A 25,736-nucleotide genomic window follows, 5' to 3' on the forward strand; every position below is an offset into this window, starting at 1 on the left:
GCTAGTACTTCATAAAATCACAGACTTCGCCAAGGCTACTCAGTTTATTATCCTATCTTTTTCAAACAAATGATGTAACATTTAAATAAATAAAAAAAAACCAAAAAATTTTGACTGACATAAAAAAAAGCCGAGATGGCCCTGTGGTAAGAACGCGTGAATCTTAACCGATGATCGTGGGTTCAAACCTGGGCAAGCACCACTGAATTTTCATGTGCTTAATTTGTGATTATAATTCATCTCGTGCTTTACGGTGAAGGAAAACATCGTGAGGAAACCTGCATGTGTCTAATTTCACTGAAGTTCTGCCACATGTGAATTCTACCAACCCGCATTGGAGCAGCGTGGTGGAATAAGCTCCAAACCTTCCCCTCAAAAAAAGAAGAGGAGGCCTTTAGCCCAGCAGCCCGGCTGTTCAACATTCACAGGCTGTTACGGTACGGTAAAAAAAACTTTTATTTTAATGAAACAAAAATAAGGCAATTAAAAACAAATGTTGTCCTTTGAACTTGACACACATTTTAATAAGCTTAACTTAAGGGCTTATATAATATAGAAAAAAAGCAGTTTTATAACAGTTTTGCTTAAAGTTTATAAATTGGACATTTGGAATGGTTACCAGAATGGTTTCTGGTAGTTTGTGTTTTTTTAAGGGAATCTTACAATGTTATGACACATATAGCATATTAATATAAAATAATACATACGTCAGCCTAGTTTTCACCAATAACAACTACACAATTATTTAAATTAACAAACACAAAACTTACTAAGTCTAAGTGTGTGTGTGTAATCACATTGCTAAAACATATTAAGGGAAATCAATAAAGGTATAGTAATATCTAGTGTAGTATATAGCAGAAGGAGTGGAGCGAGAATTGCTTAGAAGTGAAGAAAACAGTTTATAGACGAATAGAGACAGTTTGTATAAGACACATTTATTTAGGGCTCCCACACAAAACTGCGATGCGATGCGAATTCGCATCGCAGGAACTTGCGATGCGAATTTCTGCGATACGATTTAGTGCGGCAAAACCGTTTGGTAGGGCGACCATTCCGTCAAGTGTAGACACGTCCAGTACGGCTGTACTGGACGTGTTTTTAGGAAGCTTAAGATGGATCGCAAAAAGATTATTGCACTGCTGTTATTGTTAAATAGATATAAAAGAAAAAGTAGATTCTGGGTTTGCATTTGATGATTGTTCGTGTGATAAATGTGGGCGTGTCGGTGGTGTTTGGTTTTTTAAGTGCAATTGATTTTAATATGTGGTTAACCAACACGTTCGAATTTAATTTATCAGAATTTTCTATACTACATAAATTGGATACCACAGACACGTAAAGAACAATAGTATTGTAAATTAAACCATTAATAATGTATAAGTCGGCGAGAAAGCGAGCCAGAATTTCTCCTGTGGGTTGTAAGTTTTTAAGTTAACTCGTACTTCATAGTCCATCCTAACTATGTATTCCATGCTACTCCGTAGGGGAGAGGGGGGCATAATGGGGACGTTAAGGAAAATACACAGTAAAATAATCAACGCAACGTATTTATTAATTAAAACTATATATCACAACACTTTAGTTACTTATTAAACTATCATTTGGCATAGAATTTGGTGATGTAAATAATCATATGACCATATAATCATATTCCCATGGACCAACTGGTCCATGGGAATATGATCTGAATCTGTTGATCAGATGTTGAAATGATGAATCTGATAATCATGAGACTTAGTTAAGTCTGTGTACCATTTTTATATCTAAAATAAAATATTTTCTATTATCAAATGAACAAGAACGATTCTTCAGTTAATTATATATTATAACAAAACAGGGGCATAATGGGGACAACGGTTGCGGCCATAATGGGGACACTCCTTCCCACTACTATCTTAATACATACACAGGTACACATTGTATCCAATGAATTCCATATGACATTGGCTGACTCGTGTTGAATTTTCTTTGTGGCGAATAAAGACCGCATCACAGCATTGCAATTATAACGCCGAACTAAGTCATTCAAAGCTTCCTAATAATTTGCATCGGCCGTTGAGAAATTACTCTGCAGATTTAACGCTTCTCCACTCAAATTGCACTTAAATCGTGTGGCTGGCCACCACCACGATTAGGTCTCCTGCAGGAGCGAGAAATTTGAGGGGTGAGTTTCTACGTCGTTTCGCTTCAACCGGGCCTATGAAAACATCCACAGTGCTGTAAGCAGCTATGTACCACCCCGAAATTCTCTCTTTGATGATTTGGGATGTGTCGTTGTTGTATAGGGCCGCGTCGGCTTCATTGAGATCCACCTCCAGCAGTTTTTCATTGCCTCGTTGGTAGGTCTGCATGATATTTTTGCAGGTGGCTAAGTGAACTTCACGGGTCGCTGACACTATAGCCTGGAACTCTAGGAATGCATTCACTGCGTGGTCTCGCGGGTTTGACGCCGGTCTTCGCTTAAGTGGTGTGATTTGTCCCCAGTCAGCCCTCGTCGAACCGGTGCGAGACGTTTTGCGTTTTCCTTGGTCTTCTGACCTTAGGAATTCCCTCATCGCCGTCGCTTGTCGGTCCGCAGAGGTCGACGATACTGGGAAAATTTGGCGCGATTTAAACTCCTTGTTTTGTTTGTAGCGAACTGCTATGTCACCTTTTTCAGTGCCGACTTTCATGGCATCCACGCTTATCCGGCGTGGCCTGTCGTCCCTGTCCTCCTCGTCGAGTTTCGAGAGCTGTGTGCATGCCAGTGCAAAGGGGGTATCCCCACCCCACTCGAATAACGGCATGGAAAACATATTTATGAAGAAATGATCATTTGAGAAAATTTGTTTCTGTATATTGTTGACTTTGTTGTTGGTTTTTGTTTATTTTGTTTGTTGATTGCTTTTGAATGATTTTGGTGTCTGCTATAGACTTTCAAGATAATGAAATTGTTGTCAAGTCCGAAATAATACTAAAATTTACTTCACAGCCTGCGAAAAAGTTTTACTGAGATAATAGGCCTTAAAAAACACTATAACTCCTTGATCCATCGGCTGTAACAACGAAGTGGTGTTTGGAGGCAGGAACAAAACTTTGATTTGAGGATCGATATCGGCAATACGCACAGGATGGCCGGGAGCATTGTCCAAAATAAGTAAAGCTTTATAAGCCAAATTATTGTTTAAACAGTACTGTTTCACTTCAGGTATAAAATGCTTAGTAAACCATTCTTCAAAAAGTATTGATGTTACCCATGCTTTTTGATTAGCCTTCCATATAACTGGAAGAGTACTCTTGACGTAATTTTTAAGAGCTAAGAATAGTATCCACTTTCGATAATTTCCTTTAATATGCCAGGAAAACTGAGCAGCCACATGATTGGCTCTAGAAGCTTCTCCTTGCACTCGAATGTTATGTAACGAATATCTCGTTATAGATATACACATTACCGGTACTTAAACCTAAATCTTAAAACAGTACCTACTTATAGATCATCAATATCTCCTCCGAGTCATACAACTCTCAAGAATTCTAAATTATTCTACCAAAAAAAAAAAAAACAATAGGTAGCAGCACTTCTAAATTATTCTACCAAAAAAAAAAAATATCAATAGGTAGGGTATCGTACGGTGTCTTGGACAGCGGCGACGCTCCTCGCGGGCGATCCGCCCTGGGAACTCCAGGTGGAGATGCTCGCAGAGGTGTATCACTTCCGGGCCGAGGCGCGAGACCGCGGCGACCGTCCAGGGTCGGCGGATGTTGGGCGGATCAGGGCTCTAGAACAGCAAGCCCTGATAGCCCGATGAGAGGAAGATCTGAGGTCCCCCACAGCGGGCCTGGCGACAGTGGAGGCGGTACGTCCCCACTTAAATCGCTGGCTCAAAAGAAAACGAGGCACGCTCTCGTTTAGGTTAACGCTGGTATTTACCGGACACGGCTGCTTCGGTAAGTACCTGCACAAGATAGCACGGCGGGAAATGTCACCTTCCTGCCACGAGTGTGGTGCGCCAATCAACACGGCGCAACACACCCTGACGGAGTGTGCCGCGTGGGGGCCCCAGAGGCTTTCTCTGGCGGCAGTTGTCGGCGGAGACCTCTCCTTGCCGAGCATCATCAACGCGATGCTCGAAAGCGATGAGTGTTGGTCGGAAATGGTCTCCTTCTGTGAAAATGTAATGTCGCAGAAGGAGGCCGCGGAGCGGGAGCGGGAAGAGGACGCCGCTGCAAACCTGTACACACTGTTTGTACACGCCATTGTCACGTCCAATGTCAATCACGTCTAAATTTCTTGTGTGGCTGTAGTGACCATCCAATACCAGCAAAACGGGGTCTTCCTTTGATGGTTTTACTTTTTTACACGAAATGTCTTAGCCATTTTGTGAACAACTCAGGCTGTATCCATCCCGAAGGATGACATCCACTTATGGTACCATCACAGGTGCTCCATCAAGTAGTTCATAATCTTTTAAAGTAGCTCTTGGCACATTAAATAACTTAACTGCCTTTTTATATCCCATTTCTTTAGTTCGGACAGCTTCAACGGCTTTTTTCATTGCTTCGGGATCCCATAGCTTTCTCTTCGGCATCTAATAATAAAATTAAAAACAGTCAAAAAAGTACGCCTAACGACAGATGAAGTGACCTAAATACCGTCCCGGGGCGATATTAGGCTGATGTGAGGGGACGATATTAGGAATTTGTCAAGTTTGTGGATATCATTCATTAAACCAAAAGCACATGTCATAACCTAAATAAAATTTCAATCAATTTAAATTAACGTACCCATAGGTATTAATGACACTTCCATTGGCTGCTGACAGTTGGTAGCCAGTCTGCTTGCGCCCGTCGTGTAGAGCTCGAGGGAATACGCACAGGTCACTGCCCGTGTCGACGAGGAACTCGTTGTTGGTCCAGCGGTCAGTGACGAATAGCCGACCTCTCGACCTCGAGCCGGCTTCGATCACGACGTTGATGAGCGCGGTCGTCTGCTAAGCTCGAGAGTGAGATCCTTGACTATCCTCCGCAATTCGGCGATCTCACCAGCCATGGACTGCAAACTACGTCCATGCGCAGCTGTCGCGGCAATGTGGTGCGGCGGGGATGCTATATCCTGCGCTCTGTCTAGGTCTGCAAGGGTATCTAATGAGCTATGCGGCTGTGATGCGAGGAGTGTCTGGATGTTCCCAGGTAGACGACTGCACCAAATGGTCCGGAGAAAGTCCTCGGGAACGTTTTGACTCGCGAGGCTTTGAAGATGACGCAGGAACTGTTTCACTTTGTGCTCCTGAGAAGCCGATAAACGCTTAATAAGCTCTATCGTTAATTTATTATATTTGTCTGAAGCAGGTGGAGTCAGTAAAATATCCTTGACCTTGCGCAAATATTGGTGGTCAAGATTTCCGATGACGTAGTTGAATTTCGTGGCATCACCCGTTATCCCAGCATTCGCAAACAATGCCTCGATATTTATGTGGACTTTATGTGCGACTATTATTCAGCCTAATTTAACAATTACTTCACGCACTCACCCCATATAGTGTACACAAGCCTTGGTCGATGTATTACTGAAGAAACTACAAATATTTCATCGCTCCAATTGGATTCATAACCTTTTTGAAAGATGTGTTTGTATTTGGATATTCTAACGTGATCACCAGTTTAAAATGTAGGTTGCACAATTTTGGATGATTTTTCGTTTTTTTTATCGTTTCGTTTTCGTTTGTTTTATCATACAAATTATTCCTTATTATACTTTTTAATTTGAAGTATCTTTGAACATTTTTAGAAACAAATTCAGTACCTTTATCGGATTGTACATGTGTAGGTGTTGCATGGCCTCCTTGAAAATACTATCAAAAGATTCTTTAATTGTGTCTGAATTTTCCTTTTTGATCATTTCTCCCAGTCGATTTTGTTCTTAATTTTTTTGACAAATTGCTTGTTGCTGCTAACCGGTGTAGAAAATATTTCTCCCATCAAAATGTTGTTGTCGTCGGCCTTTTTTGCTTGCAACTGGTTGATAAATTCACGTCCCATCACGGTTACTATATGTAAGTGGTACATTAATATCCTTTAAAGCTTCAGCAAATCTTTCGCATCCTATAGGATCACTTTTTTTGAGTGGTCTCAGTGAATCATTTACTAAATCTACAATATTGCTTCCAGGAACTTTCTGATTATCTATAAATACTGTACCCAGAATATTTTATTTTTATTAAGCGAGACCAAATTCAATAACAACTCACCCTTTTTTGAATAGGTTTTGGGAATTAAACTCAGTATGTACTTAGACGTGTAAAATGATTTTGTTGGTGCAATTTGCTTTTCTTCAACAGTAACTTCTTTAATTGACGCTTCAGAAGAGATTGCATTAGTAGCATCAATTTTTTCATTTTTATTATTCACCTTGGATTCATGTTTTACAAGATCATCCACGTCAGTAGTATCTAAAATTGGTATGTGAAGGGATTGTCGATCTTCTTTTGTAAAATTTAAGTATCGTTGAAGAGTTTGTAAGTATAAAATACACTTTTTCCGATCCTCTATGTCACTATTCAATATATTTTACATTTCTGAATCCAAACGTGATAGTGGAGTATCAGTTGTTGTGTTATGCTGTTTTAATTTTTCTTGCAAGCATTTTGTTTCCTCAAATTAATGAACTTACTAAGCCATTTAGGATAGAACTTAAAATTATCGGCAAAAGGGTGCATCCTTTTTGTATTATATTTTTTTTCCTTAAATGGTTCGTTCCTTTTCGTGCTAACTTTCGAAGTATATTTCTATATTTGTTTAGTTTTTTTTCTTTCTCTTTCAATTCTACTTTTCCCTGGAGAACGTTATGAATACATTCACAAATATAATTTATGTCTTTCTCATCACAGGATTCCAAAAGAGCTTTTCTATATTTCGGTTTAAGGGTATGTAGACAATCAACGAATTTCTATACGTCATTAAACGTCGCTGCATTATTTGTAAATGATTGATATTTGTTGATGTTTATCATATCTAAGCCCTATTGATGGTACATACACGGTCCAACACCTATCTTGTGAAGGAAATATTTTAGTTTTTATACGACAAATATCAATAGTATCCTGTTTCAAATCTATGACTAAATAGTCATGAGGTTCTTTTGTAGCATCCTTATACGAATCTTCCAAGTATTTCGATTGTTCTGGAGAAACTTGACGTGCTAAATAACGAATTTGTGTTTTATCACGAGGATTCTTAAAATAAATTATATAACTTCAATTCAATGAAATATCTCGTTGTCCTTTGCCTTGATGAAATAAATTTTGTGTTATATAAAATACACTTAAATTTCTGTGATGACTTCCTTTTGTAAATATGTCAACGATACGACCATCAGACTCTCTCATAAGGTCATCAATATTAACTAGTTGTGGTTCCTTCCCATCAAACATACTAAGATCGGGTATGCCTTGGAAGTAGGTTACTTGTTTGAGGTTGTATAAGGGCTGCATCATAGCACCAAGTAATTTAATGAAAATATATATTACAAATTTCTTTCATGTATTTAATAAAGTTTGTAACGAATACAGACTATAGCGGTAAATGGATGATAAAAATGAAACATCGTGAACATGTACATCTACGTGCTAAAAGGTTTGTGTGAAGATTGAAACAACTTGTTAAAGAGATAATTATTTATTTATTTAGAAATCTTACATTTTCTAATGCTAATTTTTAAAACAAAATGTTTAAGTACATTATAAACAAATTTTTCACATGAAATTCTTCTAAACTTATCTAAACCATTACAATTATTTCTTAAATAAAGCAAACTTAAATACGTTTTTTACAAACATTATAATTTAAATGTAATCACCTTATAGTAATTTGTAATGACCCCAAGCCAATGTATCAATACCATTTGCTTGAATACATCGCTTTGTATCATTGTATGATAAACACGTCTTGTCTATTTTCTGTGTGAATATAGTATGTTTCAATGACTTAAATCTAAGCATACTACAAAATTGTACATTTTTATCGAATAAACATGTCTTAAAAATTTTCCATTCCATTTCTATTTTAAAATCTTTTTTGTCTTTTGTTTACCCCTTTAGCTTTTGCAGTAAATTTATCTTCTACTTCGAATGCATACATGTTTGAACGTAATCCTACAAATTCTCTATATATTTTTCCATTACTTTCATCTTTGAAAAGTCCTAATTTCTTTTTATTTAGTTTTGGGTATCCAAAAATATTGTTTATTGCATAATCAGATGTATCAAAATGTGATGCGAGATCTGGTTTAATATCTTCATAAAAATTGTTGCTGAAAATTTGGTATATAAAATTATTAGTGTCAGTGTATAATAGTTTTACATTCGTATTATTAATTTTTTTAATTATGTAATTGTAATGGAAGTCGTACATAAGGGTTTTTGAAATATCTAATACACAAAATCCTAAAAAATTGGTTTATTAAATAATAGTTTTGTGTTTCGCAACTGAACTGCTATTAATTTTTCAGAAAAAATTGATAAACTATGGAATTCAGGTTTAGCTATTAGATCTTGAGCACCCATTTCACATTAACCCTTTTCTCGATATTTTCCATGGTTTTTCCAAAGACAGAGTGTCGGCGCTTCACATATGCCGACGACGAGAGAGGCGCGGGGCGCGGGGCGCGGGATAGCGGCCCGTTGCGCGTGCGCCGCGATTCACCGGTCACTCAGGCGGACACTTTATCGTCCTTGCGTGCAATTTGAATACGCGAATAAATTATTATAATACAGTCCAAGTCTTATTACACCGAAGTCCCGTTAGGGCTCCTTCATTTTCTGGTCCTTCGAAGCAAAAAACCTGCATACTTCCGTCGCATTACAATTGCAACGCAACGGTCATTGACGTCGCGTAGTTTACATTGACCGCGCCCAAGGACAAAGGACAAGAAGTCGTCTCCGTCATCTACGTGGCAGCCTTTGTCGTCTGAAGAAGCTGATGTCAGGGAGTATAATTCTGTATTTGAGTGAGTCCATCCAATTACTTATTTCCAACTTTATTTATTTATTTAACACTTTTTGCACAACATATACATAAAATGAGAGAAGTAGGAAACAATCAAAGAAAAAGAAAATAAAAAATGGTGCGCAAAGGCGGTCTTATCGCTTATAGCGATCTCTAACAGACAACCTTTGGTGAAAGAATTTTGTAAGAGAACAGGTAAGTGCATTTACATATAAAAAGGAGATAGTAAATATTTAATAGACTACACATATCTACATCCCACTAACCACATATACATACATACATACACACACATACACATATGCATTCATACAAATATATACATATATATATATATATATATATATATATACATACACATATATAATTATTACTTAGCATATACATATTATATATAATTATAGAGTATAAAATTATATATAGATAAATTATAAACCACATACTATTTCATACATACATACATACCTTACTTGGAAATGGACAAATAATAGCTTTTCAAGCGGTATTTAAAAATACTCAATGAATTCGACTGCCGAATATCTGTAGGCAGTGCATTCCAAAGTTTGATGGTTTTTGCAGTAAAAGAGTTACTGTAGGTTTGTGTCCGGCTGCAGGGAGTAACTAGCTTATTATCATCCGAAGAACGCAGGTTGTGTGCGCTGTCGCAACCAAGAAATTTAAAGCGTTCTTTAAGGTAAGATGGTGTGTGATCGATATAAATAATAGAGTAGAGAAGAGATAAGGCGTGTAGATTTCTTCGTAGTCTGATTGGCAGCCACTTTAACTGAGACCGATACTCAGAGACATGATCAAACTTTCGCAGGCCAAAAATAAATCTTATGGCTATATTTTGCAGCCGTTCTAATTTATTTAGGAGGTCTTCAGTTAAATCCATGTAGCAGACATCAGCATAGTCCAGTATTGGTAACAGGAACGTATTAGCTAAACTGATCTTTGCCTTGATAGGCAATAGGTTTTTCCATCGCCTTAAGAAACCAATGATAGCGAAAATCTTACGACTCATTTCAGTGATTTGAGGTACCCAGGAAAAGGAAGCATCAAGAAGTAGTCCAAGATTTCTAACAGTCTCTTGCATGTGTAATATTTGGCCCTCAAATAAGATTGGAGGTAGATGTTTAACTTGGACTCTCGTCAGAAGCTTATGACTGCCAAACATAGCCACTTGCGACTTGCTCGGGTTCACTTTGAGACCGTAAGATTTACACCATTCGGATATCTTTGCCAAATCATGATTCAAGGTTGCAGCTGCCTCATCGATACTGTCTAAAGGAGCGGTAACGTAAATTTGTAGATCATCAGCATATAGATGATAAGAGGAGGAAATAAGTGAAGAGAGAGTATTAATGAATATAGAAAAGAGAAGAGGAGAGAGCACACCACCTTGCGGGACACCGGAAGGAATATCTAGATAGGATGAATATTTATTATTAGCCATTATGCATTGCTGTCGGTTAAACAGATAAGAGTGGAACCATTCAATGACAGTAGAATCTATGCTTAGCGATCTTAGGATTGCCTAGCATATGTCATAGTCGATGTTATTAAAGGCATTTGAAAAGTCAAGGAGAGCTAGTACAGTCACGGATTTGTTATCAATACCCTGGCGAATGTCATCACATACCTTAACAAGATCTGTAACTGTACTATGGCCTAATCTAAACCCAGATTGAAAAGGGCACAGGATTTTATTAATAGTGAGGAATTGGTTTAGTTGAGAGTGAACAACACGCTCTAACACCTTTGAAAGAAATGGAAGAACAGAAATAGGTCTAAAATGAGAAGGAAGCAAAGGATTGGAAACTTTGGGAATAGGAATCACGAGAGCTTTACGCCATACAGAAGGAAAGGCACCATGTAATAAAGAATAGTTAAATATATGGCATAAAGTAGGCAATATACTGTTAAGGGTAAGAAGTATAAGTTTTCGACTAATTCCGTCACAACCGATTGCATCAGATTTGATGCATAGGATGTGTTTTTTTAATTCTCCCATGGTAACAGGACTGAATTGGAAAGGAGGATAGCTAAGGATTGGCAAGGAATGGAGATAGTTGTTAATAACTTTCCCTATTGAAAACTTCTTTTTGCTGAAATTTTTATTTTTTAAATATTTCTCCATAATTAATCTTCTAGTTATTCAAGTAATATATTGCTTAATTACTTCATTGATGCATTATTTAATTATTTCATAACAAAAAGTACGCACGCACTTGACACGTGTTAACCTTGAAACCGGTCAAGTCTTATCGCTTTGAATAGAACCCGTTCGTCTACGCAAACAGGTGCTGCATTTTTTATATCCATTCATTACGATTCCTTTGTTTAATTTTATTTTTTATGACTCTTTTTTTGTTTCACATTGCAACATAAAAACTTTAAGATGTCTGATAATTTAAAAACCCTTATTAAAAAACGTAGTTCAATAAAGTCTAAATTAACAATATTTAATAATTATTTAATGTTAATAAAAAGCAGTCCCGAATTATCAGAGTTACAACGTCTTGACCTCATGGAACGTTTTCGTAAATTTGAAAATTTATATAATGAATTTGATGACCTGCAGAATACGATTGAACTACTTTCCGAGGATGCCGAGTCTACGTTTACTGAGCGTGAGGACTTCGACCGTCAGTATTTCAATCTGGTGGCACTCACGCGCAGCCTGCTCGGTGCTTCGTCCAACGGTACTGGATCTGAGGCGGGCTTCAAAGATGCTGACTCAGGTGCACATATTTCCAATTCAAGGAATTTTATTCGTTTGCCTAAAATAGATTTACCGCATTTCGACGGGACCTATCAATGCTGGCTAGAATTTCGCGATACTTTTACATCTTTAATTCACAACAATACTACCATTAATGATATCAATAAATTCCATTACCTTCGAGCTTCACTCCAGGGTAATGCAGCTTTAATTATTAAAAATATTGATTTTAAAGGGGATCATTACAATATTGCATGGGATCTTTTATGCGAACGATACAATAATAATCGCATTCTCGTCAATAACCACATACAGGCCCTTTTTGATGTCGAGTCAATAACAAATGAGTCTAGTGTTTCAATTAGAAATCTAGTTGATACGATCAATAAAAATGTTAGGGCATTAACAACATTAAATCAGCCCACTCAATATTGGGATACTTTACTCATTTATATAATGTCTAAAAAATTAGATTTAAAAACTAGTCGTGATTGGGAAGAACATAGAAACAATACTTTAAAAGATGATCCCACTCTAGCACAATTTTGTTCTTTTTTAAACAAAAAGGCAGATTGGTTGGAATCCGTCGAATCAAATATTAATCTTTCTCAAAATAATATTATTGTTGCTTTAAATAATAATCATTCAAATAAATTTGTTCCAGATAAAACTACTCAAATACCAAAAAAATCTAATAATAATTTTAATAAATGTCCGCTTTGCTCCCAAGCACATGCTTTATACAAATGTGATTCATTTCGAAGTTTATCTATTGAAAGTCGCATACAAAAGGCAAATGATTATAATGTTTGTCTTAATTGCTTACGGTTAGGCCATTCTGCTAAGCAATGCAAACTATCACATTGCAAATATTGTAAAATAAAACATAATACGCTTTTGCATTTAAATTCGAATGACTTCAAAACTGTCAATTCATTGCTTTCTTCTTTGCACCTTGCTACGTCAAATGTTGCACTTCCGGCCAATTGCTTGCAGCTTGCTACTTCTGCGCATGTATTACTGTCCACAGCTCTGGTGAACGTGATCGGCGCGTCGGGTAAAAAGTACACTGCACGTCTACTGCTGGACAACGGTAGCACGGCCAACTTTGTTACGCAGACATTCTTCGAGAAACTGGGTTTGTTACGACGCGGTACTAGCACCAGGGTAACAGGTATTAATAATCGTATTTCTACTAGTACACAGTCTTGTCACCTCCTAATAGAGTCTTTATGCTGTGCCTATACTGTAGATATAGAGTGTCATATCTTGCCTGAAATTACAAAAGTGTTACCGTCGTCTTTCGTACACATCAACCACGTCTCTATTCCTTCAGGTCTTAAACTAGCGGACCCGAACTTCAACGTTCCGTCGGCCGTAGATATCCTGGTAGGGGCTGAAGTGTTCTAGGATGGCTTTCAACTCCTTCTAATCAATTAAAACCTTTTGTTAAAAACAGAGTCAATGAGATTTTGGAAATCACATCTGGTCACTCCTGGAGCTACGTACCGTCGAAGGACAACCCGGCGGATCTTGTTTCCCGTGGCCTCAGTGCCGACGTAATAAACGATACACCTCTGTGGTGGTCCGGTCCTTCTTTTTTACTTCATGGTGAAAAAGAGTGGCCGAAAATGCCAAACTTATAAAATCTTATATGTGCATCTTTGTTTGCTCAGCAGTAAAAGCAGTGCACTTGGAGCTCGTTTCTGATCTTAGCACTGATGCTTATATGGCCGCGCTACATCGTTTCATAGCGCGTCGAGGCAAACTGCGGACGATAACATCTGATAACGGCACGAATTTCGTAGGCGCATCCAACGAAATACAGAAATTTATTCAATCATCGAATGTTGCATGTGAGATAGCACAAGAGGGTATCGATTTCATTTTCACACCTGCTTATAGTCCTCATTTCAACTCTTTAGCAGAAGCAGCAGTCAAATCATGCAAGCATCATTTAAAAAGATTACTTTCTCTAACCCATTTCACATTTGAGGAGATGACTACGTGTCTCACTCAAATAGAAGCGATTCTAAATTCGCGTCCTCTAACACCTCTCTCTTCAGACCCTAATGATTTTTCGGCACTAACTCCTTCTCATTTTCTAATTGGACGACCACTCTTATCAGTACCATGCTCTCGGGTGACTGAAGCCGACATCACTCGACTGGACCGATGGAGGAGAATCCAGTACATACGACATCATTTCTGGAGCCGCTTCCATAATGAGTACACTTCTTTGCTACAGGCCAAATCCAAATGGTTTAGTTCCAGAGGGGAGGTGAAACCAGGGTCTTTAGTCTTAATCAAGGACAAAACAACACCACCGCTGCTCTGGTCCCTGGGTCGGGTCACACAGACCTTTCCCGGCGTAGACGGAGTCACGCGGGTGGCAGAAATCAAAACGAAGAGAGGAACAATTCGTCGCGCTTTCAATAACATCTGCCCCCTTCCTGATCAAGATTGAAGAGCACTCTTCAACCCGGGGAGTATGTCGGCGCTTCACATATGCCGGCGACGAGAGAGGCGCGGGGCGCGGGGCGCGGGCTAGCGGCCCGTTGCGCGTGCGCCGCGATTCACCGGTCACTCAGCGAGCGACAGCCAATTAGGCGGACACTTTATCGTCCTTGCGTGCAATTTGAATACGCGAATAAATTATTATAATACAGTCCAAGTCTTATTACACCGAAGTCCCGTTAGGGCTCCTTCACAGAGTTATTTATTAATTTATAGAAATCCTTTTCGAAATCTGTTTTAGCTAACGTTCTTAAATTTGTATTTAAATCTATGTATTTTTTAACCAAGGGCTTTGTGAAAATTTAAATATTCTACGCACTTTCAGTAATTTCATACCCATTTGAATACATTGTTTTAAATTTCTATAGTGAATAATATATTTACATTTTATATTCAAATTAGGTACTTACTTTCATTAAAATTTCCAACACACATATTTTCAGGACATAGTGGAAAGTCAGAATGTAAATTGTAAAGGTGATCAGGATAATCCAAATCGACTTCTAAAATATATCCAATATCAGAAACATCAGATATATTAAAACTAGTATCTGATCCGACCTATTCAAAACTTCCTGTGGACAGAAATTGAGACATAGCCCAACCATAAAGATTATTTGCATCGAGGTATGTAAGGTATGAACTGGGTTATCAAAGTCTTGCATGAATTTGTTATTCGCTTTAGCATAGCGATTGCTACATTGAGATACACCTCTGATACCGGTTTTAATAAAAGCAACTTGATCGTAATCAGTAAGTAATTCTAATTCAACTTTAGTGATTTTAATTAAACTTCAGGTCTAACAGATAGATTGACTCCACATTCTTTAAGAAGGGATTCTGTTTCCTCATTGTTCAACTGAACTCTTGACAAAGCGTCTACGTTAGTGTTGTACCTTCCTTTTTTATGAATGATTGTATAGTCGTATTCGCTCAGCTTAAGTCGCCATCGAGTAAGTCTAGACTTGTGTTCTTTTAAGTTAATAATCCATTGGAGGGGCCTGTGATCAGTATCGATTTTAAATTTACGATCAAATAATAAAATATTGTAAAAATATAAATAATATTGGCCGAAAATACTTGGTAGCCCACACTATGGCTAAAAGTTCTTTCTAAATTGTGCTGTAGTTAAGTTCACTATCATTCAGGGTTCTGGAGGCATAGCATATAGGTTTGTCGGAACCTATTGAGCATTGTGAGAGAACGGCGCCTATAGGCATGTTGAAGGCGTCTGTCTCTTGAAGAACTCTTTCGTAAAGTCAGGATATTGTAATATAGGGTCCTTAGTTAGTAAGGTCTTGCATCTCTCAAAACAGTTAATATACTCCGAGTGTAGAGTAATCTTGTTTGATTTCTTAAGGCATTTAGTGATATGTTTAGTCACGCGTGCAAAGTCGGGTATAAATTTTCTGTAGTAGCCTAGAAGTCTTAGGAATTGTTAAATTTCTTTGGGAGTTTTGGACAGTGGATAGTTTTCAATAGCTTTTAACTTGTCGGGATTTGGTTTGATACCGTCCTTACTAATTATGTAACCAAGATATGCGGTTTCTAGCTTAAGGAACTCCGACTTATCCATTTGTTGTTTTAAAGTTAGTCTTTAAGCCCACTGAAAACCTTTTCGAAGTTTATCATATGTTCTTGGAGCGATGTACTGAACACGATTATATCGTCAAGATAAACTAGGCACATCTCATTTTTTTTTTATAGGATGTATCCCGGGTCATCGCATGATGTAGATGAGGAGTGCTTATGCTGCTCGTCATTGAAGCCTAAGCTATTTATGAAGTTTCTCTAGGATTAATATATCAGCTAAGCTAGCTTCTATTCTCCTCACTCTGAAGTGGGTCGTCACCATGTGTTTCCCTGCCAGTCCAAAGGCTACGGTGAGTACAATAATGCTACATATAGTAGCTGTCTTGTGATGTATAATGTAAGACATTAAAGGATATGTTCTGTTGATCTCTCCCTCCAACCATGTTTCTCCAGTGCCCCCTACGGGATGAGTCAAATCAGCATAGAAAAATTCTCGAGGCCGAGCCTCCATCAATGATGAGCTAGAGGATGCCCAAGATGAGGCCTTTATTTCAATTTTGTCAAATAGCGGTCCTGTTTCCATGCTAATTAGCGGCTGTCTTACCACATATGACTCATTTCTTAATCTCTGATGAAGACCAACAAGCTCATCATTGTGTACAAAATAGTGAACACCGCACAGACCCGCAGGACTCTTTTCATAAACTCTGTTATTTTGTGGATCCAAATATCCCTGCTTAGGTCCTCCTGTTGTGGAGTAGCTTATCGGGATATAGGCAGTGCACCCGGTTTGATTTTTATAACCCTATTTGTCAACCACTATACACGGCCATACCATAAGATATCCTGATAAGTATTGTGCTTGTACATCTGTCCTATTTAAATTAAAATTAAATTAAAAACCAAAAAAATTTGACTGACATAAAAAATACTTTTATTTTAATGAAACAAAAATAAGGCAATTAAAAACAAACGTTGTCCATTCAATTTGACATACATTTTAATAAGCTTAACTTAAGGGCTTATATAATATAGAAAAAAAGCAGTTATATAACAGTTTTGATTAAAGTTTATAAATTGGTCATTTGGAATGATGACTTGTTTTGGGATGTTCTAGGTAACGACGAGCAGTCATTGGATCCAGGTCTTATTAAACTTAGAAGTTTTAAAATTGGCTGGCTTATTACTGTACATGAAAAGACCTTTGTGTGTCTTAATAACTGTAAATTTCTTAGACTCATCTAGTTCAAATTGGGCATAAGCTTGTGGTAAGTCTATCTTAGTAAATTTCTGCCCACCATATAACTTGGCTAATAAGTCGTCTGAACGAGGTAAGGGAAAACGATCCACCTCAAGGCATTTGTTTAAATTTAATTTAAAATCACCGCATAACCTAATTTATTTAATTATTTATTTAATCTTAGGAAGACAAACAGTTACAACATGTACAAAAATATTTATCACAATAAGAAAACATCATATACCAATTAAGTATTCACAAATAATTAAATCAAAATACATAACAGAATTATAAGAAATAAAAATTAAAGATTATTTAAAATTTTATGAAGTATGAACAATTAATTAATAATTTAGTAAAAAATAATAAATATACAAATTCAAATTCTATTTCAAGTGACAATGTAGGTGACATTTTATTTTACATTTCAATTCCTTCAATGACAAAAAAAATTAAATCAAGATCATTGAATTTATGCATGACCTGTTTCATATCATGATCCTTTAGGAAGTTGTTGCTTACGTACTTACATTTGGATATAGGAACATCGAACAAAAATTTATTTCGTGTTTGCATACGAGGACATCTAATGAATATATTACTAAGTAAGAAAGGAGAATCAATATAGTTATTTAACAATTTAAACAGAAAGAGTTCACCTTTTTTTGTCATACGACGTACTTTTAACGTTAATATATTGAGACTGAGGATTAGCGTGTCGAATCATAATTTTTTAGTAAAAAATATTTAAGAAATTTATTTTGTATTCTTTTGATTTTATCGATATTTATACAAAGAATTCCAAACATGAGGCATACTCGAGAATGGATCGGACAAAGGAATTGTATAGCAAAATGAGTGTGGATTTGAAGTGAAAATCCTTACCCACTCTAAGGATAAATCCCAGCATCCGATATGCCCTTCCAACAATGTTATCAACATGGTTATTAAATAGTAGCTTATGATCTAAGTGTACTTCCAAGTCTCTCACTTCGGTTACCCTTTCTATAGATTTTTCATTGGTTTGTAGTCGAATACTACACTATTGTTTTTATGAGAAAATGTTATAATACTGCATTTCTTACGATTTAATGAAAGTCCATTTTGATGACAGTAGTGAAAAAGGCTATTTAAGTCGTTTTGTAATACAGTACAATCCTGTGTAGTTTTGATTGCTCTAGAAGTTTTCATGTCATCAGCGTATAATAAAATATCCGAATGTTTAAAAATATCACAAATATTATTAATAAACACATTAAATAGGAGGGGTCCTAGATTACAGCCTTGAGGTTCTTCTTATGTAACAGGAACAAAGGACGAGCAGAAACCTTAAATACTAACAGCTTGACTACGTTCACGCAGATAAGACGCAAAACAACGTAGTAGATCACCGTGTATACCGACTTCTCCAAGTTTATGAATAAGATGGATGTGCGGTATTTTGTCGAATGCCTTTGTGTAATCAGTATACACAACGTCCACCTGAGAGCCTGTTCCATAGCAGATGTCAAGTGATGAACAAATTGGATAAGATTGGTCTCCGTTGACTTTTTATCGATGAAACCATGTCGTTTCTCATTTAAGACAGATCGTAAAATGGGAAAGATTTGATCGTATATAAGTTTTTCAAATAATTTGGCTAAAGTGCATAATTTATATATAGGTCTATAATTTTCTATATTATGTTTATTACCCGATTTATAGATAGGAGTAATAAAGCACCGTTTCCATATACTAGGTATCACACCTAAGTGTAAAGATTTAGAAAAAAGTAGAGAAATCGGAAAAGCAAGAGTGGAAAAAAAAGGCATTACCCATCTTAAGAAAATAAGGCGTATGTTATCAGAGCCCGCAACTTTCTTAACATCCAATTTCTTAAGATATATTTGTGATGTAGGGATTAATGTCAATGGAAGAAATAGAAATTGAATCATAAGTTGAGTTAGAGCAGCTCAATAACAGATTAGTCTCGTCCTGATTTTTTGTCTGAAATGCAGATTTGAAATAGTCATTAAACAAAGAACCGATTTGTTCCCCATTAGATGCCGATATACTCCCGAGAAACTTTGTATCAGGAAATTGATTGGACGATTTTTTTGATTTCACAAAGGTCCAAAAAAACTTACTATGGTGTAAAATTCTATTTTCAGAATCAAATATAAAGTGATCATAACACTGAAGATGAATTATTTTCTGTCTATCTCTGCAAATACTAAATATATATTATTATAATCACTTATTCTACCATAAATTTTCTGTTTTTTGTGAAATTTAAGTTTCTCCTTAACTATTTTAATAAGAGATTTTTAATACCAACAGTGATATCATAAATTGTTTACATTTAGCTTTTCCGGAACGTAGTCACGGATGATATCATCAATCGTATCATAGATCATTAAGTAGAAGGAACCAATCAATTTCGCTTAAATTGTGCCATCTTTCGTCATAACTGGAACTATAGGTGTTGCCCAGTCTGAAGTACAAACTGGAGTAGTCACTCCATCCCTTACCAATTCGTCTAAAGCCTTCTCAACTGGTTCGCGAAGAGTGTAGGCCAACGGACGTGCTCACATAAAAATAGGTCGCGCGTCTGGTCGTAAACTAAATCCAACAGTTCCTCCGGTAAATCTCCCTAGACCGAGAAAACCTTAGAGTATCTGGAACTAAAAGATTCAAAATTAAAAATTTCATATCCAATATTATGAAACTGTAGTATCGGATAACTTATTTTTAATTCACCGATCCATTGCCTGAGTTTTACCACTATCTATAACATACAAATCTAACATTTTAGTAGTATACTTGTACGTAACCAAAACATAAATTTTACCCACAGGCTTAGCAATTTATTAACATTTACACAAATGTTAATAATATATCGAAATTGTGCCACATGTGTATTCCACCAACCCGCATTGGAGCAGCATGGTGGAATAAGCTCCAAACCTTCTCCGCAAAAAAAGGGAGAGGAGGCCTTAGCCCAGCAGTGGGACATTTACAGGCTGTTACTGTAATAATATATGGTGCAAATTTATTAATATTTACAGAATCTAAGGAAAAATTATTTACCTCGTTATCACTGTTATTGCTATTGTTGCTGCTATTTGAGTGTAAAATATTATCGTTATTTAAATTATGGATTGTCATTCTCTGTTGTAAATTAGGGCACATCTTCCTCAAATAGCCTTTAATATTGCAAATCTTACGGACGCACATTTTATATTTGCAAGCTTCGTTAAGCTCCAAAGGGAAGAGGAAAAAAGGGAGAGGAGGCCTTAGCCCAGCAGTGGGGCATTTACAGGCTATTACTGTAAAAATATATGCAAATTTATTAATATTTACAGAATCTTAGGTAAAATTACTTACCTCGTTATCACTGTTATTGTTATTGTTGCTGCTATTTGAGTGTAAAACATTATTGTTATTTAAATTATGTATTGTCATTCTCTGTTGTAAATTAGGGCACATCTTCCGCAAGTGGCCTTTAATATTACAAACCTTACAGACGTACATTTAAAATTTGCAATAAGCTTTGTTATGCTCTCTGCCACAAGCTGCACATTTTTCACTTTTGAATCCCGGATTGCCCTAATGAAATAATTTCCCTCTCTTTTGCTCTCTTTAGTATAATACTTTACGCATTCCACTAGGACCCGCTTCAGAGTTGTCTGATAACTGCCTATCTGCTCTACTAGATCTCGTTCTACCAATATTTGATCCATATGCGTAATTATTACCTTCGCCCCCTTGTTTAATCATCACTTGTCATTACTATGTAAGGTTTCTACAGCCGATACTGTACTGCTTCCATTATGCTTCTGCACTAAAGCCGCGTCAGCTTCTGCCGCCTTCATAGTGGTTGCTAACTTAAACGCCAAATCGAACGTGATATCATCTTCCGTAAAAAGTCTTTGCCTTATACTTTCACTAGCTATGCCATAAACAAACTGATCTTAGATTTTCTTTTAAATGACCTGAGGGAAAACGACAGTTTGTTGAAGATTTTTTTAACTCCGTAACATTATCTGCAATACTTTTATTTAGGTTTAAAGATTATTTATTCTCATAAAGACAATTACATCACTTACATGAGAACACAATTGAAGAAAAAATACAAACAATTAACGGACATTCGTTGTCGTACTTACATTTTTCAATGGAGAAAATAACAGACAAATCATCAAACACAATTTGAAATAACACACAAAACATCATCACGATTTGAAAACCACTCTTATTCTATTCTACATACTCAAACAGGTATTTTTGTAATAATATAATGAGACAGTCGCTTTTTGAATATATCGAACGAGTCAATATTTTTAATGTCTGAGGGTATCTTGTTATAAAGACGCGCACCGTCATATGTTACTGCGGTTTGACCGAACTTGGTACGAGTTTTAGGCAAAACAATGAGACTCGCGCGTCGAGTGCAGGGGCGCCCATATTTTTTGCTGCTATTAAGTTGTAGTTCGGTATGCACATTTTTATTAATAGTTTTACGTATGAAAGTGCAGGTGCTGTAATTATATTATGCTCATTATTTTTTCCTCATTACTCTAAGATTTTAATAGCGTTATTATAACTTTCAGCATCGGAATGATCCAGGTTGCCAGTTACGCCTTTAATATATGATCCTAGTTCATCAATTAATTCTATTTTTAGAGGAAAAGATAGTTCAAATTATTGACCAAGTACTACCAGTTGCTTTTGCGTCTGACAAAAGCAAAAAATAAAAAAAATTAACACCGCAGCCAGTTGAGGAATATTATCGCTAGTTCGATTATATTACTCTAAATAATCGATTTTTCGACTAATCGATTTCAAATCAACATGCCAACTCCTGGGCGCAGCTTAGTGCCGAGTTTGATCGCTTCTCGCTCATGAACCTTTGGTCCTGGAATGTTGCCTACACAAATCCCGGCGTAGCATACACTGATAATTCGCGGAAATTATGTGATTTGAAGTGAATTATGTGATTCAATCATATATTTTCTCATAAACTGGGTTATTAATGTAAATATTGGAATTAATGTTATGTCGTGAGTGGTGTATGTATAAATGAATGGGCCATTAATTCAACTAGAGTAAAAATTCGTTGATTTGTATTTGATTGTTATCATAGGTCATCAAAAACAGAATTGTATATAATTTAAGGTTATCAATAAAATAAAGAATAGTTACACTTGCTTAATGATTGTCAAATCTATCACCAGTTTGGAAATGACAACCAAAGAAACTCATTGGGATATTTTTTTTAATTAAATCTTAAATACATCATTTACAGGCTTAACGACAATAATAATAACACGTTTTATTTGAAGTGGATTAGAAGCGAGCGTTGACCAAATTGGTTTTTGTAATAGTCTTCAATACAGGAACATTCTTTACTTATTGAAATGATAATACAGTTCATGAAATGGGTGTGTACAGCTTTACAGCTGTAATAATTTATATATTTAAGATGTCGATGATGTAAGTTGCTTCTTTGAATATTATGAATTTTAAGGCTAAAGCTACTTAACACTCTAAACCTATTAGTGTTGTACAGCTTTGCTTTTTAAAGAAATTCAAGCTACACTTTGTTAATATTTTAAGTGCTTAATTTGATTGTAGGTAAATAAATAAATTCTCAAGTTTCAATGCTTATATATATAGGACAGGTTTAGTCCAACTCTCTCCAAAGTAGATTTCTTTTTGTTGATGAGATTCGACACACCTCCTGGGCGCATTTTAGTGCCGAGTGTGATCGCTTCTCCCTTGAGAACCTTTGGTCCTGGAACGTTGCCCACACAAATCCCAGGGTAGCACACATTGATAATTCGCGGAAACTAGTTTTTTTTTACAATTGGTCTGGAATTCACTTTTTAGTGGTTTTTTTTCGTGGAGTCGATTTTGTGTTAGTGAGAGGCGAGTACTGCGTATATTTTTGTGAGGCTATTTTACGGACAGGAAAAATGTATAACAAATATTTGCCCTGGGTAGGCAAGTCTTGCAGATGAGGTCTTGCAGACGTTCCGTGGGTTCTTGTTGATCGGGTTTGGGTACGGTTTAGTATCCAGCTGCACGAGAGGGGTGTGTTAGGGGGAGGGGGGCTTTTCCCTAGCCCCCAGTATCATTCCCATCTTGAGGAAATGTTCCGTTACTGAGATATTGGCAAAAACATATTTATATATAATTCTAACCTCAAAATTAGGTTGTTTATCAACAATTTCGAAACTCAGTGACCGTCAGCGCTACGGGATGTCTAGCACCCCCTTCGCGCCTTCGGTTTCTTAAAAAACACTACTTAAGACCGACAAGATCAATGTTAATCTCTGCCCCGTCGGAAACTGGTTCTTATTCACAGGGTAAAGGTGTCTTTTTTTAAAATTGGTCTGGAATTAAATTTTTAGCGATTTTTTTTCGTGGAGTTGATTTTGTGTTATTGAGAGGCGAGTACTGCGTACATTTTTGTGAGGCTATTTTACAGACAGCAAAAATATATAACAAATATTTGCCATAGGTAGCCAAGTCTTGTAGACGAGATTGCTTTCGGAGTTGTGCTCCAGATAATCTTTGATGACTTTCGAGAACTTTGTATTCATAATATTTCTAATAGAAAACAATAATCAATACACACACTTACAGCCTCGGCTTACCTCGGCCATCCCATGGGTGTCCCTTACGACACCCATGTGATGAGATTAGGGGAGTACAATTATAAGCTGGTACTCCACAGCAACACTCGTTTCAGCAACAAATTAGTTGACTAGGTAAATGATGTAAACTTGGGACAAAAATAAATATGAACAGTTTGCCTATCTTGGTATTTCCGGAGTATTTAAAAATGGAATCATACTTATTTACAACGATTGTCAATTAAACTACCTATTTACCTACATAACTACACTAACCTTAACAAATGTTCAAAGTGAGCTCCTGCTCGTGTGGTACACAGTTCGGCACGTTTACGCATATTGTCTTTCACACGATTTAACACGAATGGGTCACTTTTAACAGTTTCGAAAGCACTGATGATTTTTAATTTCATCTCCTCTCTGTTTGCATACTCTGTAACATACGCGAGACGTTTTACCTCTCCCCATAAATAAAAATCCAGTGGCTGGCCATGACACAGGCCCTCCAGCCCTATCCAGCGATCTCTCAACGTATTATTTAAGTACTCACATACTTGCGTCTGATAGTACGCGGGTGCTCCGTCGTGTTGATAAAATAAGTTTTGATGATTACTAAAAGCCGAGATGGCCTAGTGGTAAGAACGCGTGCATCTTAACCGATGATCGTGGGTTCAAACCCGGGCAAGCACCACTGAATTTTCTAAAAATTTTCTAAAAGCCGAGATGGCCTAGTGGTAAGAACGCGTGAATCTTAACCGATGATCGTGGGTTCAAACCCGGGCAAGCACCACTGAATTTTCATGTGCTTAATTTGTGATTATAATTCATCTCGTGCTTTACGGTGAAGGAAAACATCGTGAGGAAACCTGCATGTGTCTAATTTCACTGAAATTCCGCCACATGTGAATTCTACCAACCCGCATTGGAGCAGCGTGGTGGAATAAGCTTCTCCTCAAAAAGAGGAGAGGAGGCCTTTAGCCCAGCAGTGGGACATTCACAGGCTGTTACGGTTTACGGTACGGTGATGATTACTCAGTCTATCAGCTTCATTTATGTCAGCTTCATTTATAATTTGGTACATCATCGAGCGTGCCGTTCACCGCACTATTTAAAATGTCCAAGTATGACACACCATTGAGTCCTCCTTCGATGAAATACGGCCCTAACAGACGGTTAATTAAAACACCAGCCCACACGTTAACACTAAACCTGTGTTGATAAGCGTCCTGTCGCGTAACGTATGGATTGGAATGACTCGACCAATGCTCATTGTGTACCGTAAAACGGGGTTAATAGACACAATTTTGAACTTAATCTCCATTTTGTAAATGTCTTCAATAGACACATGGGTTTAAAACTGTCACGTGTCATAGGTACCTACCTATACATCGTCACTCTTTAAATCTTTCAAAATATCATTATAGTTCTTGTAATAATATGATGGTTGCCGTGTTTGGATAGTTTGTAAACTGCTTGGACCAGGGCGATCAATATTATCAGTTGTATCCTCTAAAATTTTAAGATGCGAATTTATATTTATTTTTTTTGCACTTATTCAAAGTAGCTTTTTTCATCGTAGTAATATCTATCTTTTCATTAGAAAAAATTTTCAGTTTACGTTCATTTTTTTGTTTATACGTCATTTCTGCTCCAGTATCATTTTGCATCTCGTTTATTTGTATGTCATGTATAACAATTTCATTTTCACATAATAACATGTCTTCCAAAATTATGGGCATTGATTCTATGTAATTGTTTGCTATAAAATCAAAATCATTTATTGTGTCAAGTTGTATTTTTTCACTGTCACTTTCTTGCAGGTTGCAGACACATGCGCGTTGAATGTGAGTTTGGAGTCTATGATGAGGCCCAGCATTTTGATCTCGGTTACTAGACTCAGCTGGGTGCTGCACATATGAATCACAGGGGCATCTTATTTGAATTTCTCTGTGATCTTTCATTGCGTTAGTTTTATGAGGTGCGAAACTCAACTTGTTTTCTATGCCCCATTCTTGTACGGCCGCTAGGGTGGTTTCCTATGTAGTTGTAACCCGCTGGTTTGATGGTTGGAGAATGCGAGTACATCGTCATCCGCAAATGCCTTACAATAAGCTCC

The 25,736-nt window shown here is 36.8% G+C and overlaps 1 protein-coding gene across 6 annotated transcripts; it reads left to right on the plus strand.

The window, feature by feature from the left end:
- Nucleotides 1–11,074: 11,074 nt before the first annotated feature.
- On the plus strand, nt 11,075–14,411 carry LOC126779965 (uncharacterized). Of its 6 annotated transcripts, XM_050504192.1 has the most exons (3): nt 11,075–11,729; nt 12,375–12,884; nt 13,047–13,328. In XM_050504192.1, exons 1-3 carry the CDS (start codon nt 11,387–11,389, stop codon nt 13,118–13,120), a joined length of 927 nt encoding a protein of 308 aa, XP_050360149.1. In that variant the 5' UTR covers nt 11,075–11,386; the 3' UTR covers nt 13,121–13,328. The 6 variants fall into 6 exon arrangements, with proteins under 6 accessions (XP_050360149.1, XP_050360147.1, XP_050360148.1 ...); XM_050504190.1 differs by lacking the exon at nt 13,047–13,328 and adding an exon at nt 13,959–14,411 and having other exon boundaries at nt 11,075–12,848; XM_050504191.1 differs by lacking the exon at nt 13,047–13,328 and adding an exon at nt 13,979–14,411 and having other exon boundaries at nt 11,075–12,848.
- The last annotated feature ends 11,325 nt before the right edge of the window (nt 14,412–25,736 follow it).

The sequence above is a fragment of the Nymphalis io genome, chromosome 30, assembly GCF_905147045.1.
Source record: "Nymphalis io chromosome 30, ilAglIoxx1.1, whole genome shotgun sequence".
NCBI classification, from domain to species: domain Eukaryota; kingdom Metazoa; phylum Arthropoda; class Insecta; order Lepidoptera; family Nymphalidae; genus Nymphalis; species Nymphalis io.

Bases quoted from the DNA above. Each gene is read 5' to 3' on its own strand.
- LOC126779965 (XM_050504187.1), top strand. From the start codon at position 11,387: ATGTCTGATAATTTAAAAACCCTTATTAAAAAACGTAGTTCAATAAAG. The intron at 12,885-13,046 runs GTATTAATAATC...CTATTCCTTCAG, and splicing joins TACTAGCACCAGGGTAACAG to GTCTTAAACTAGCGGACCCG.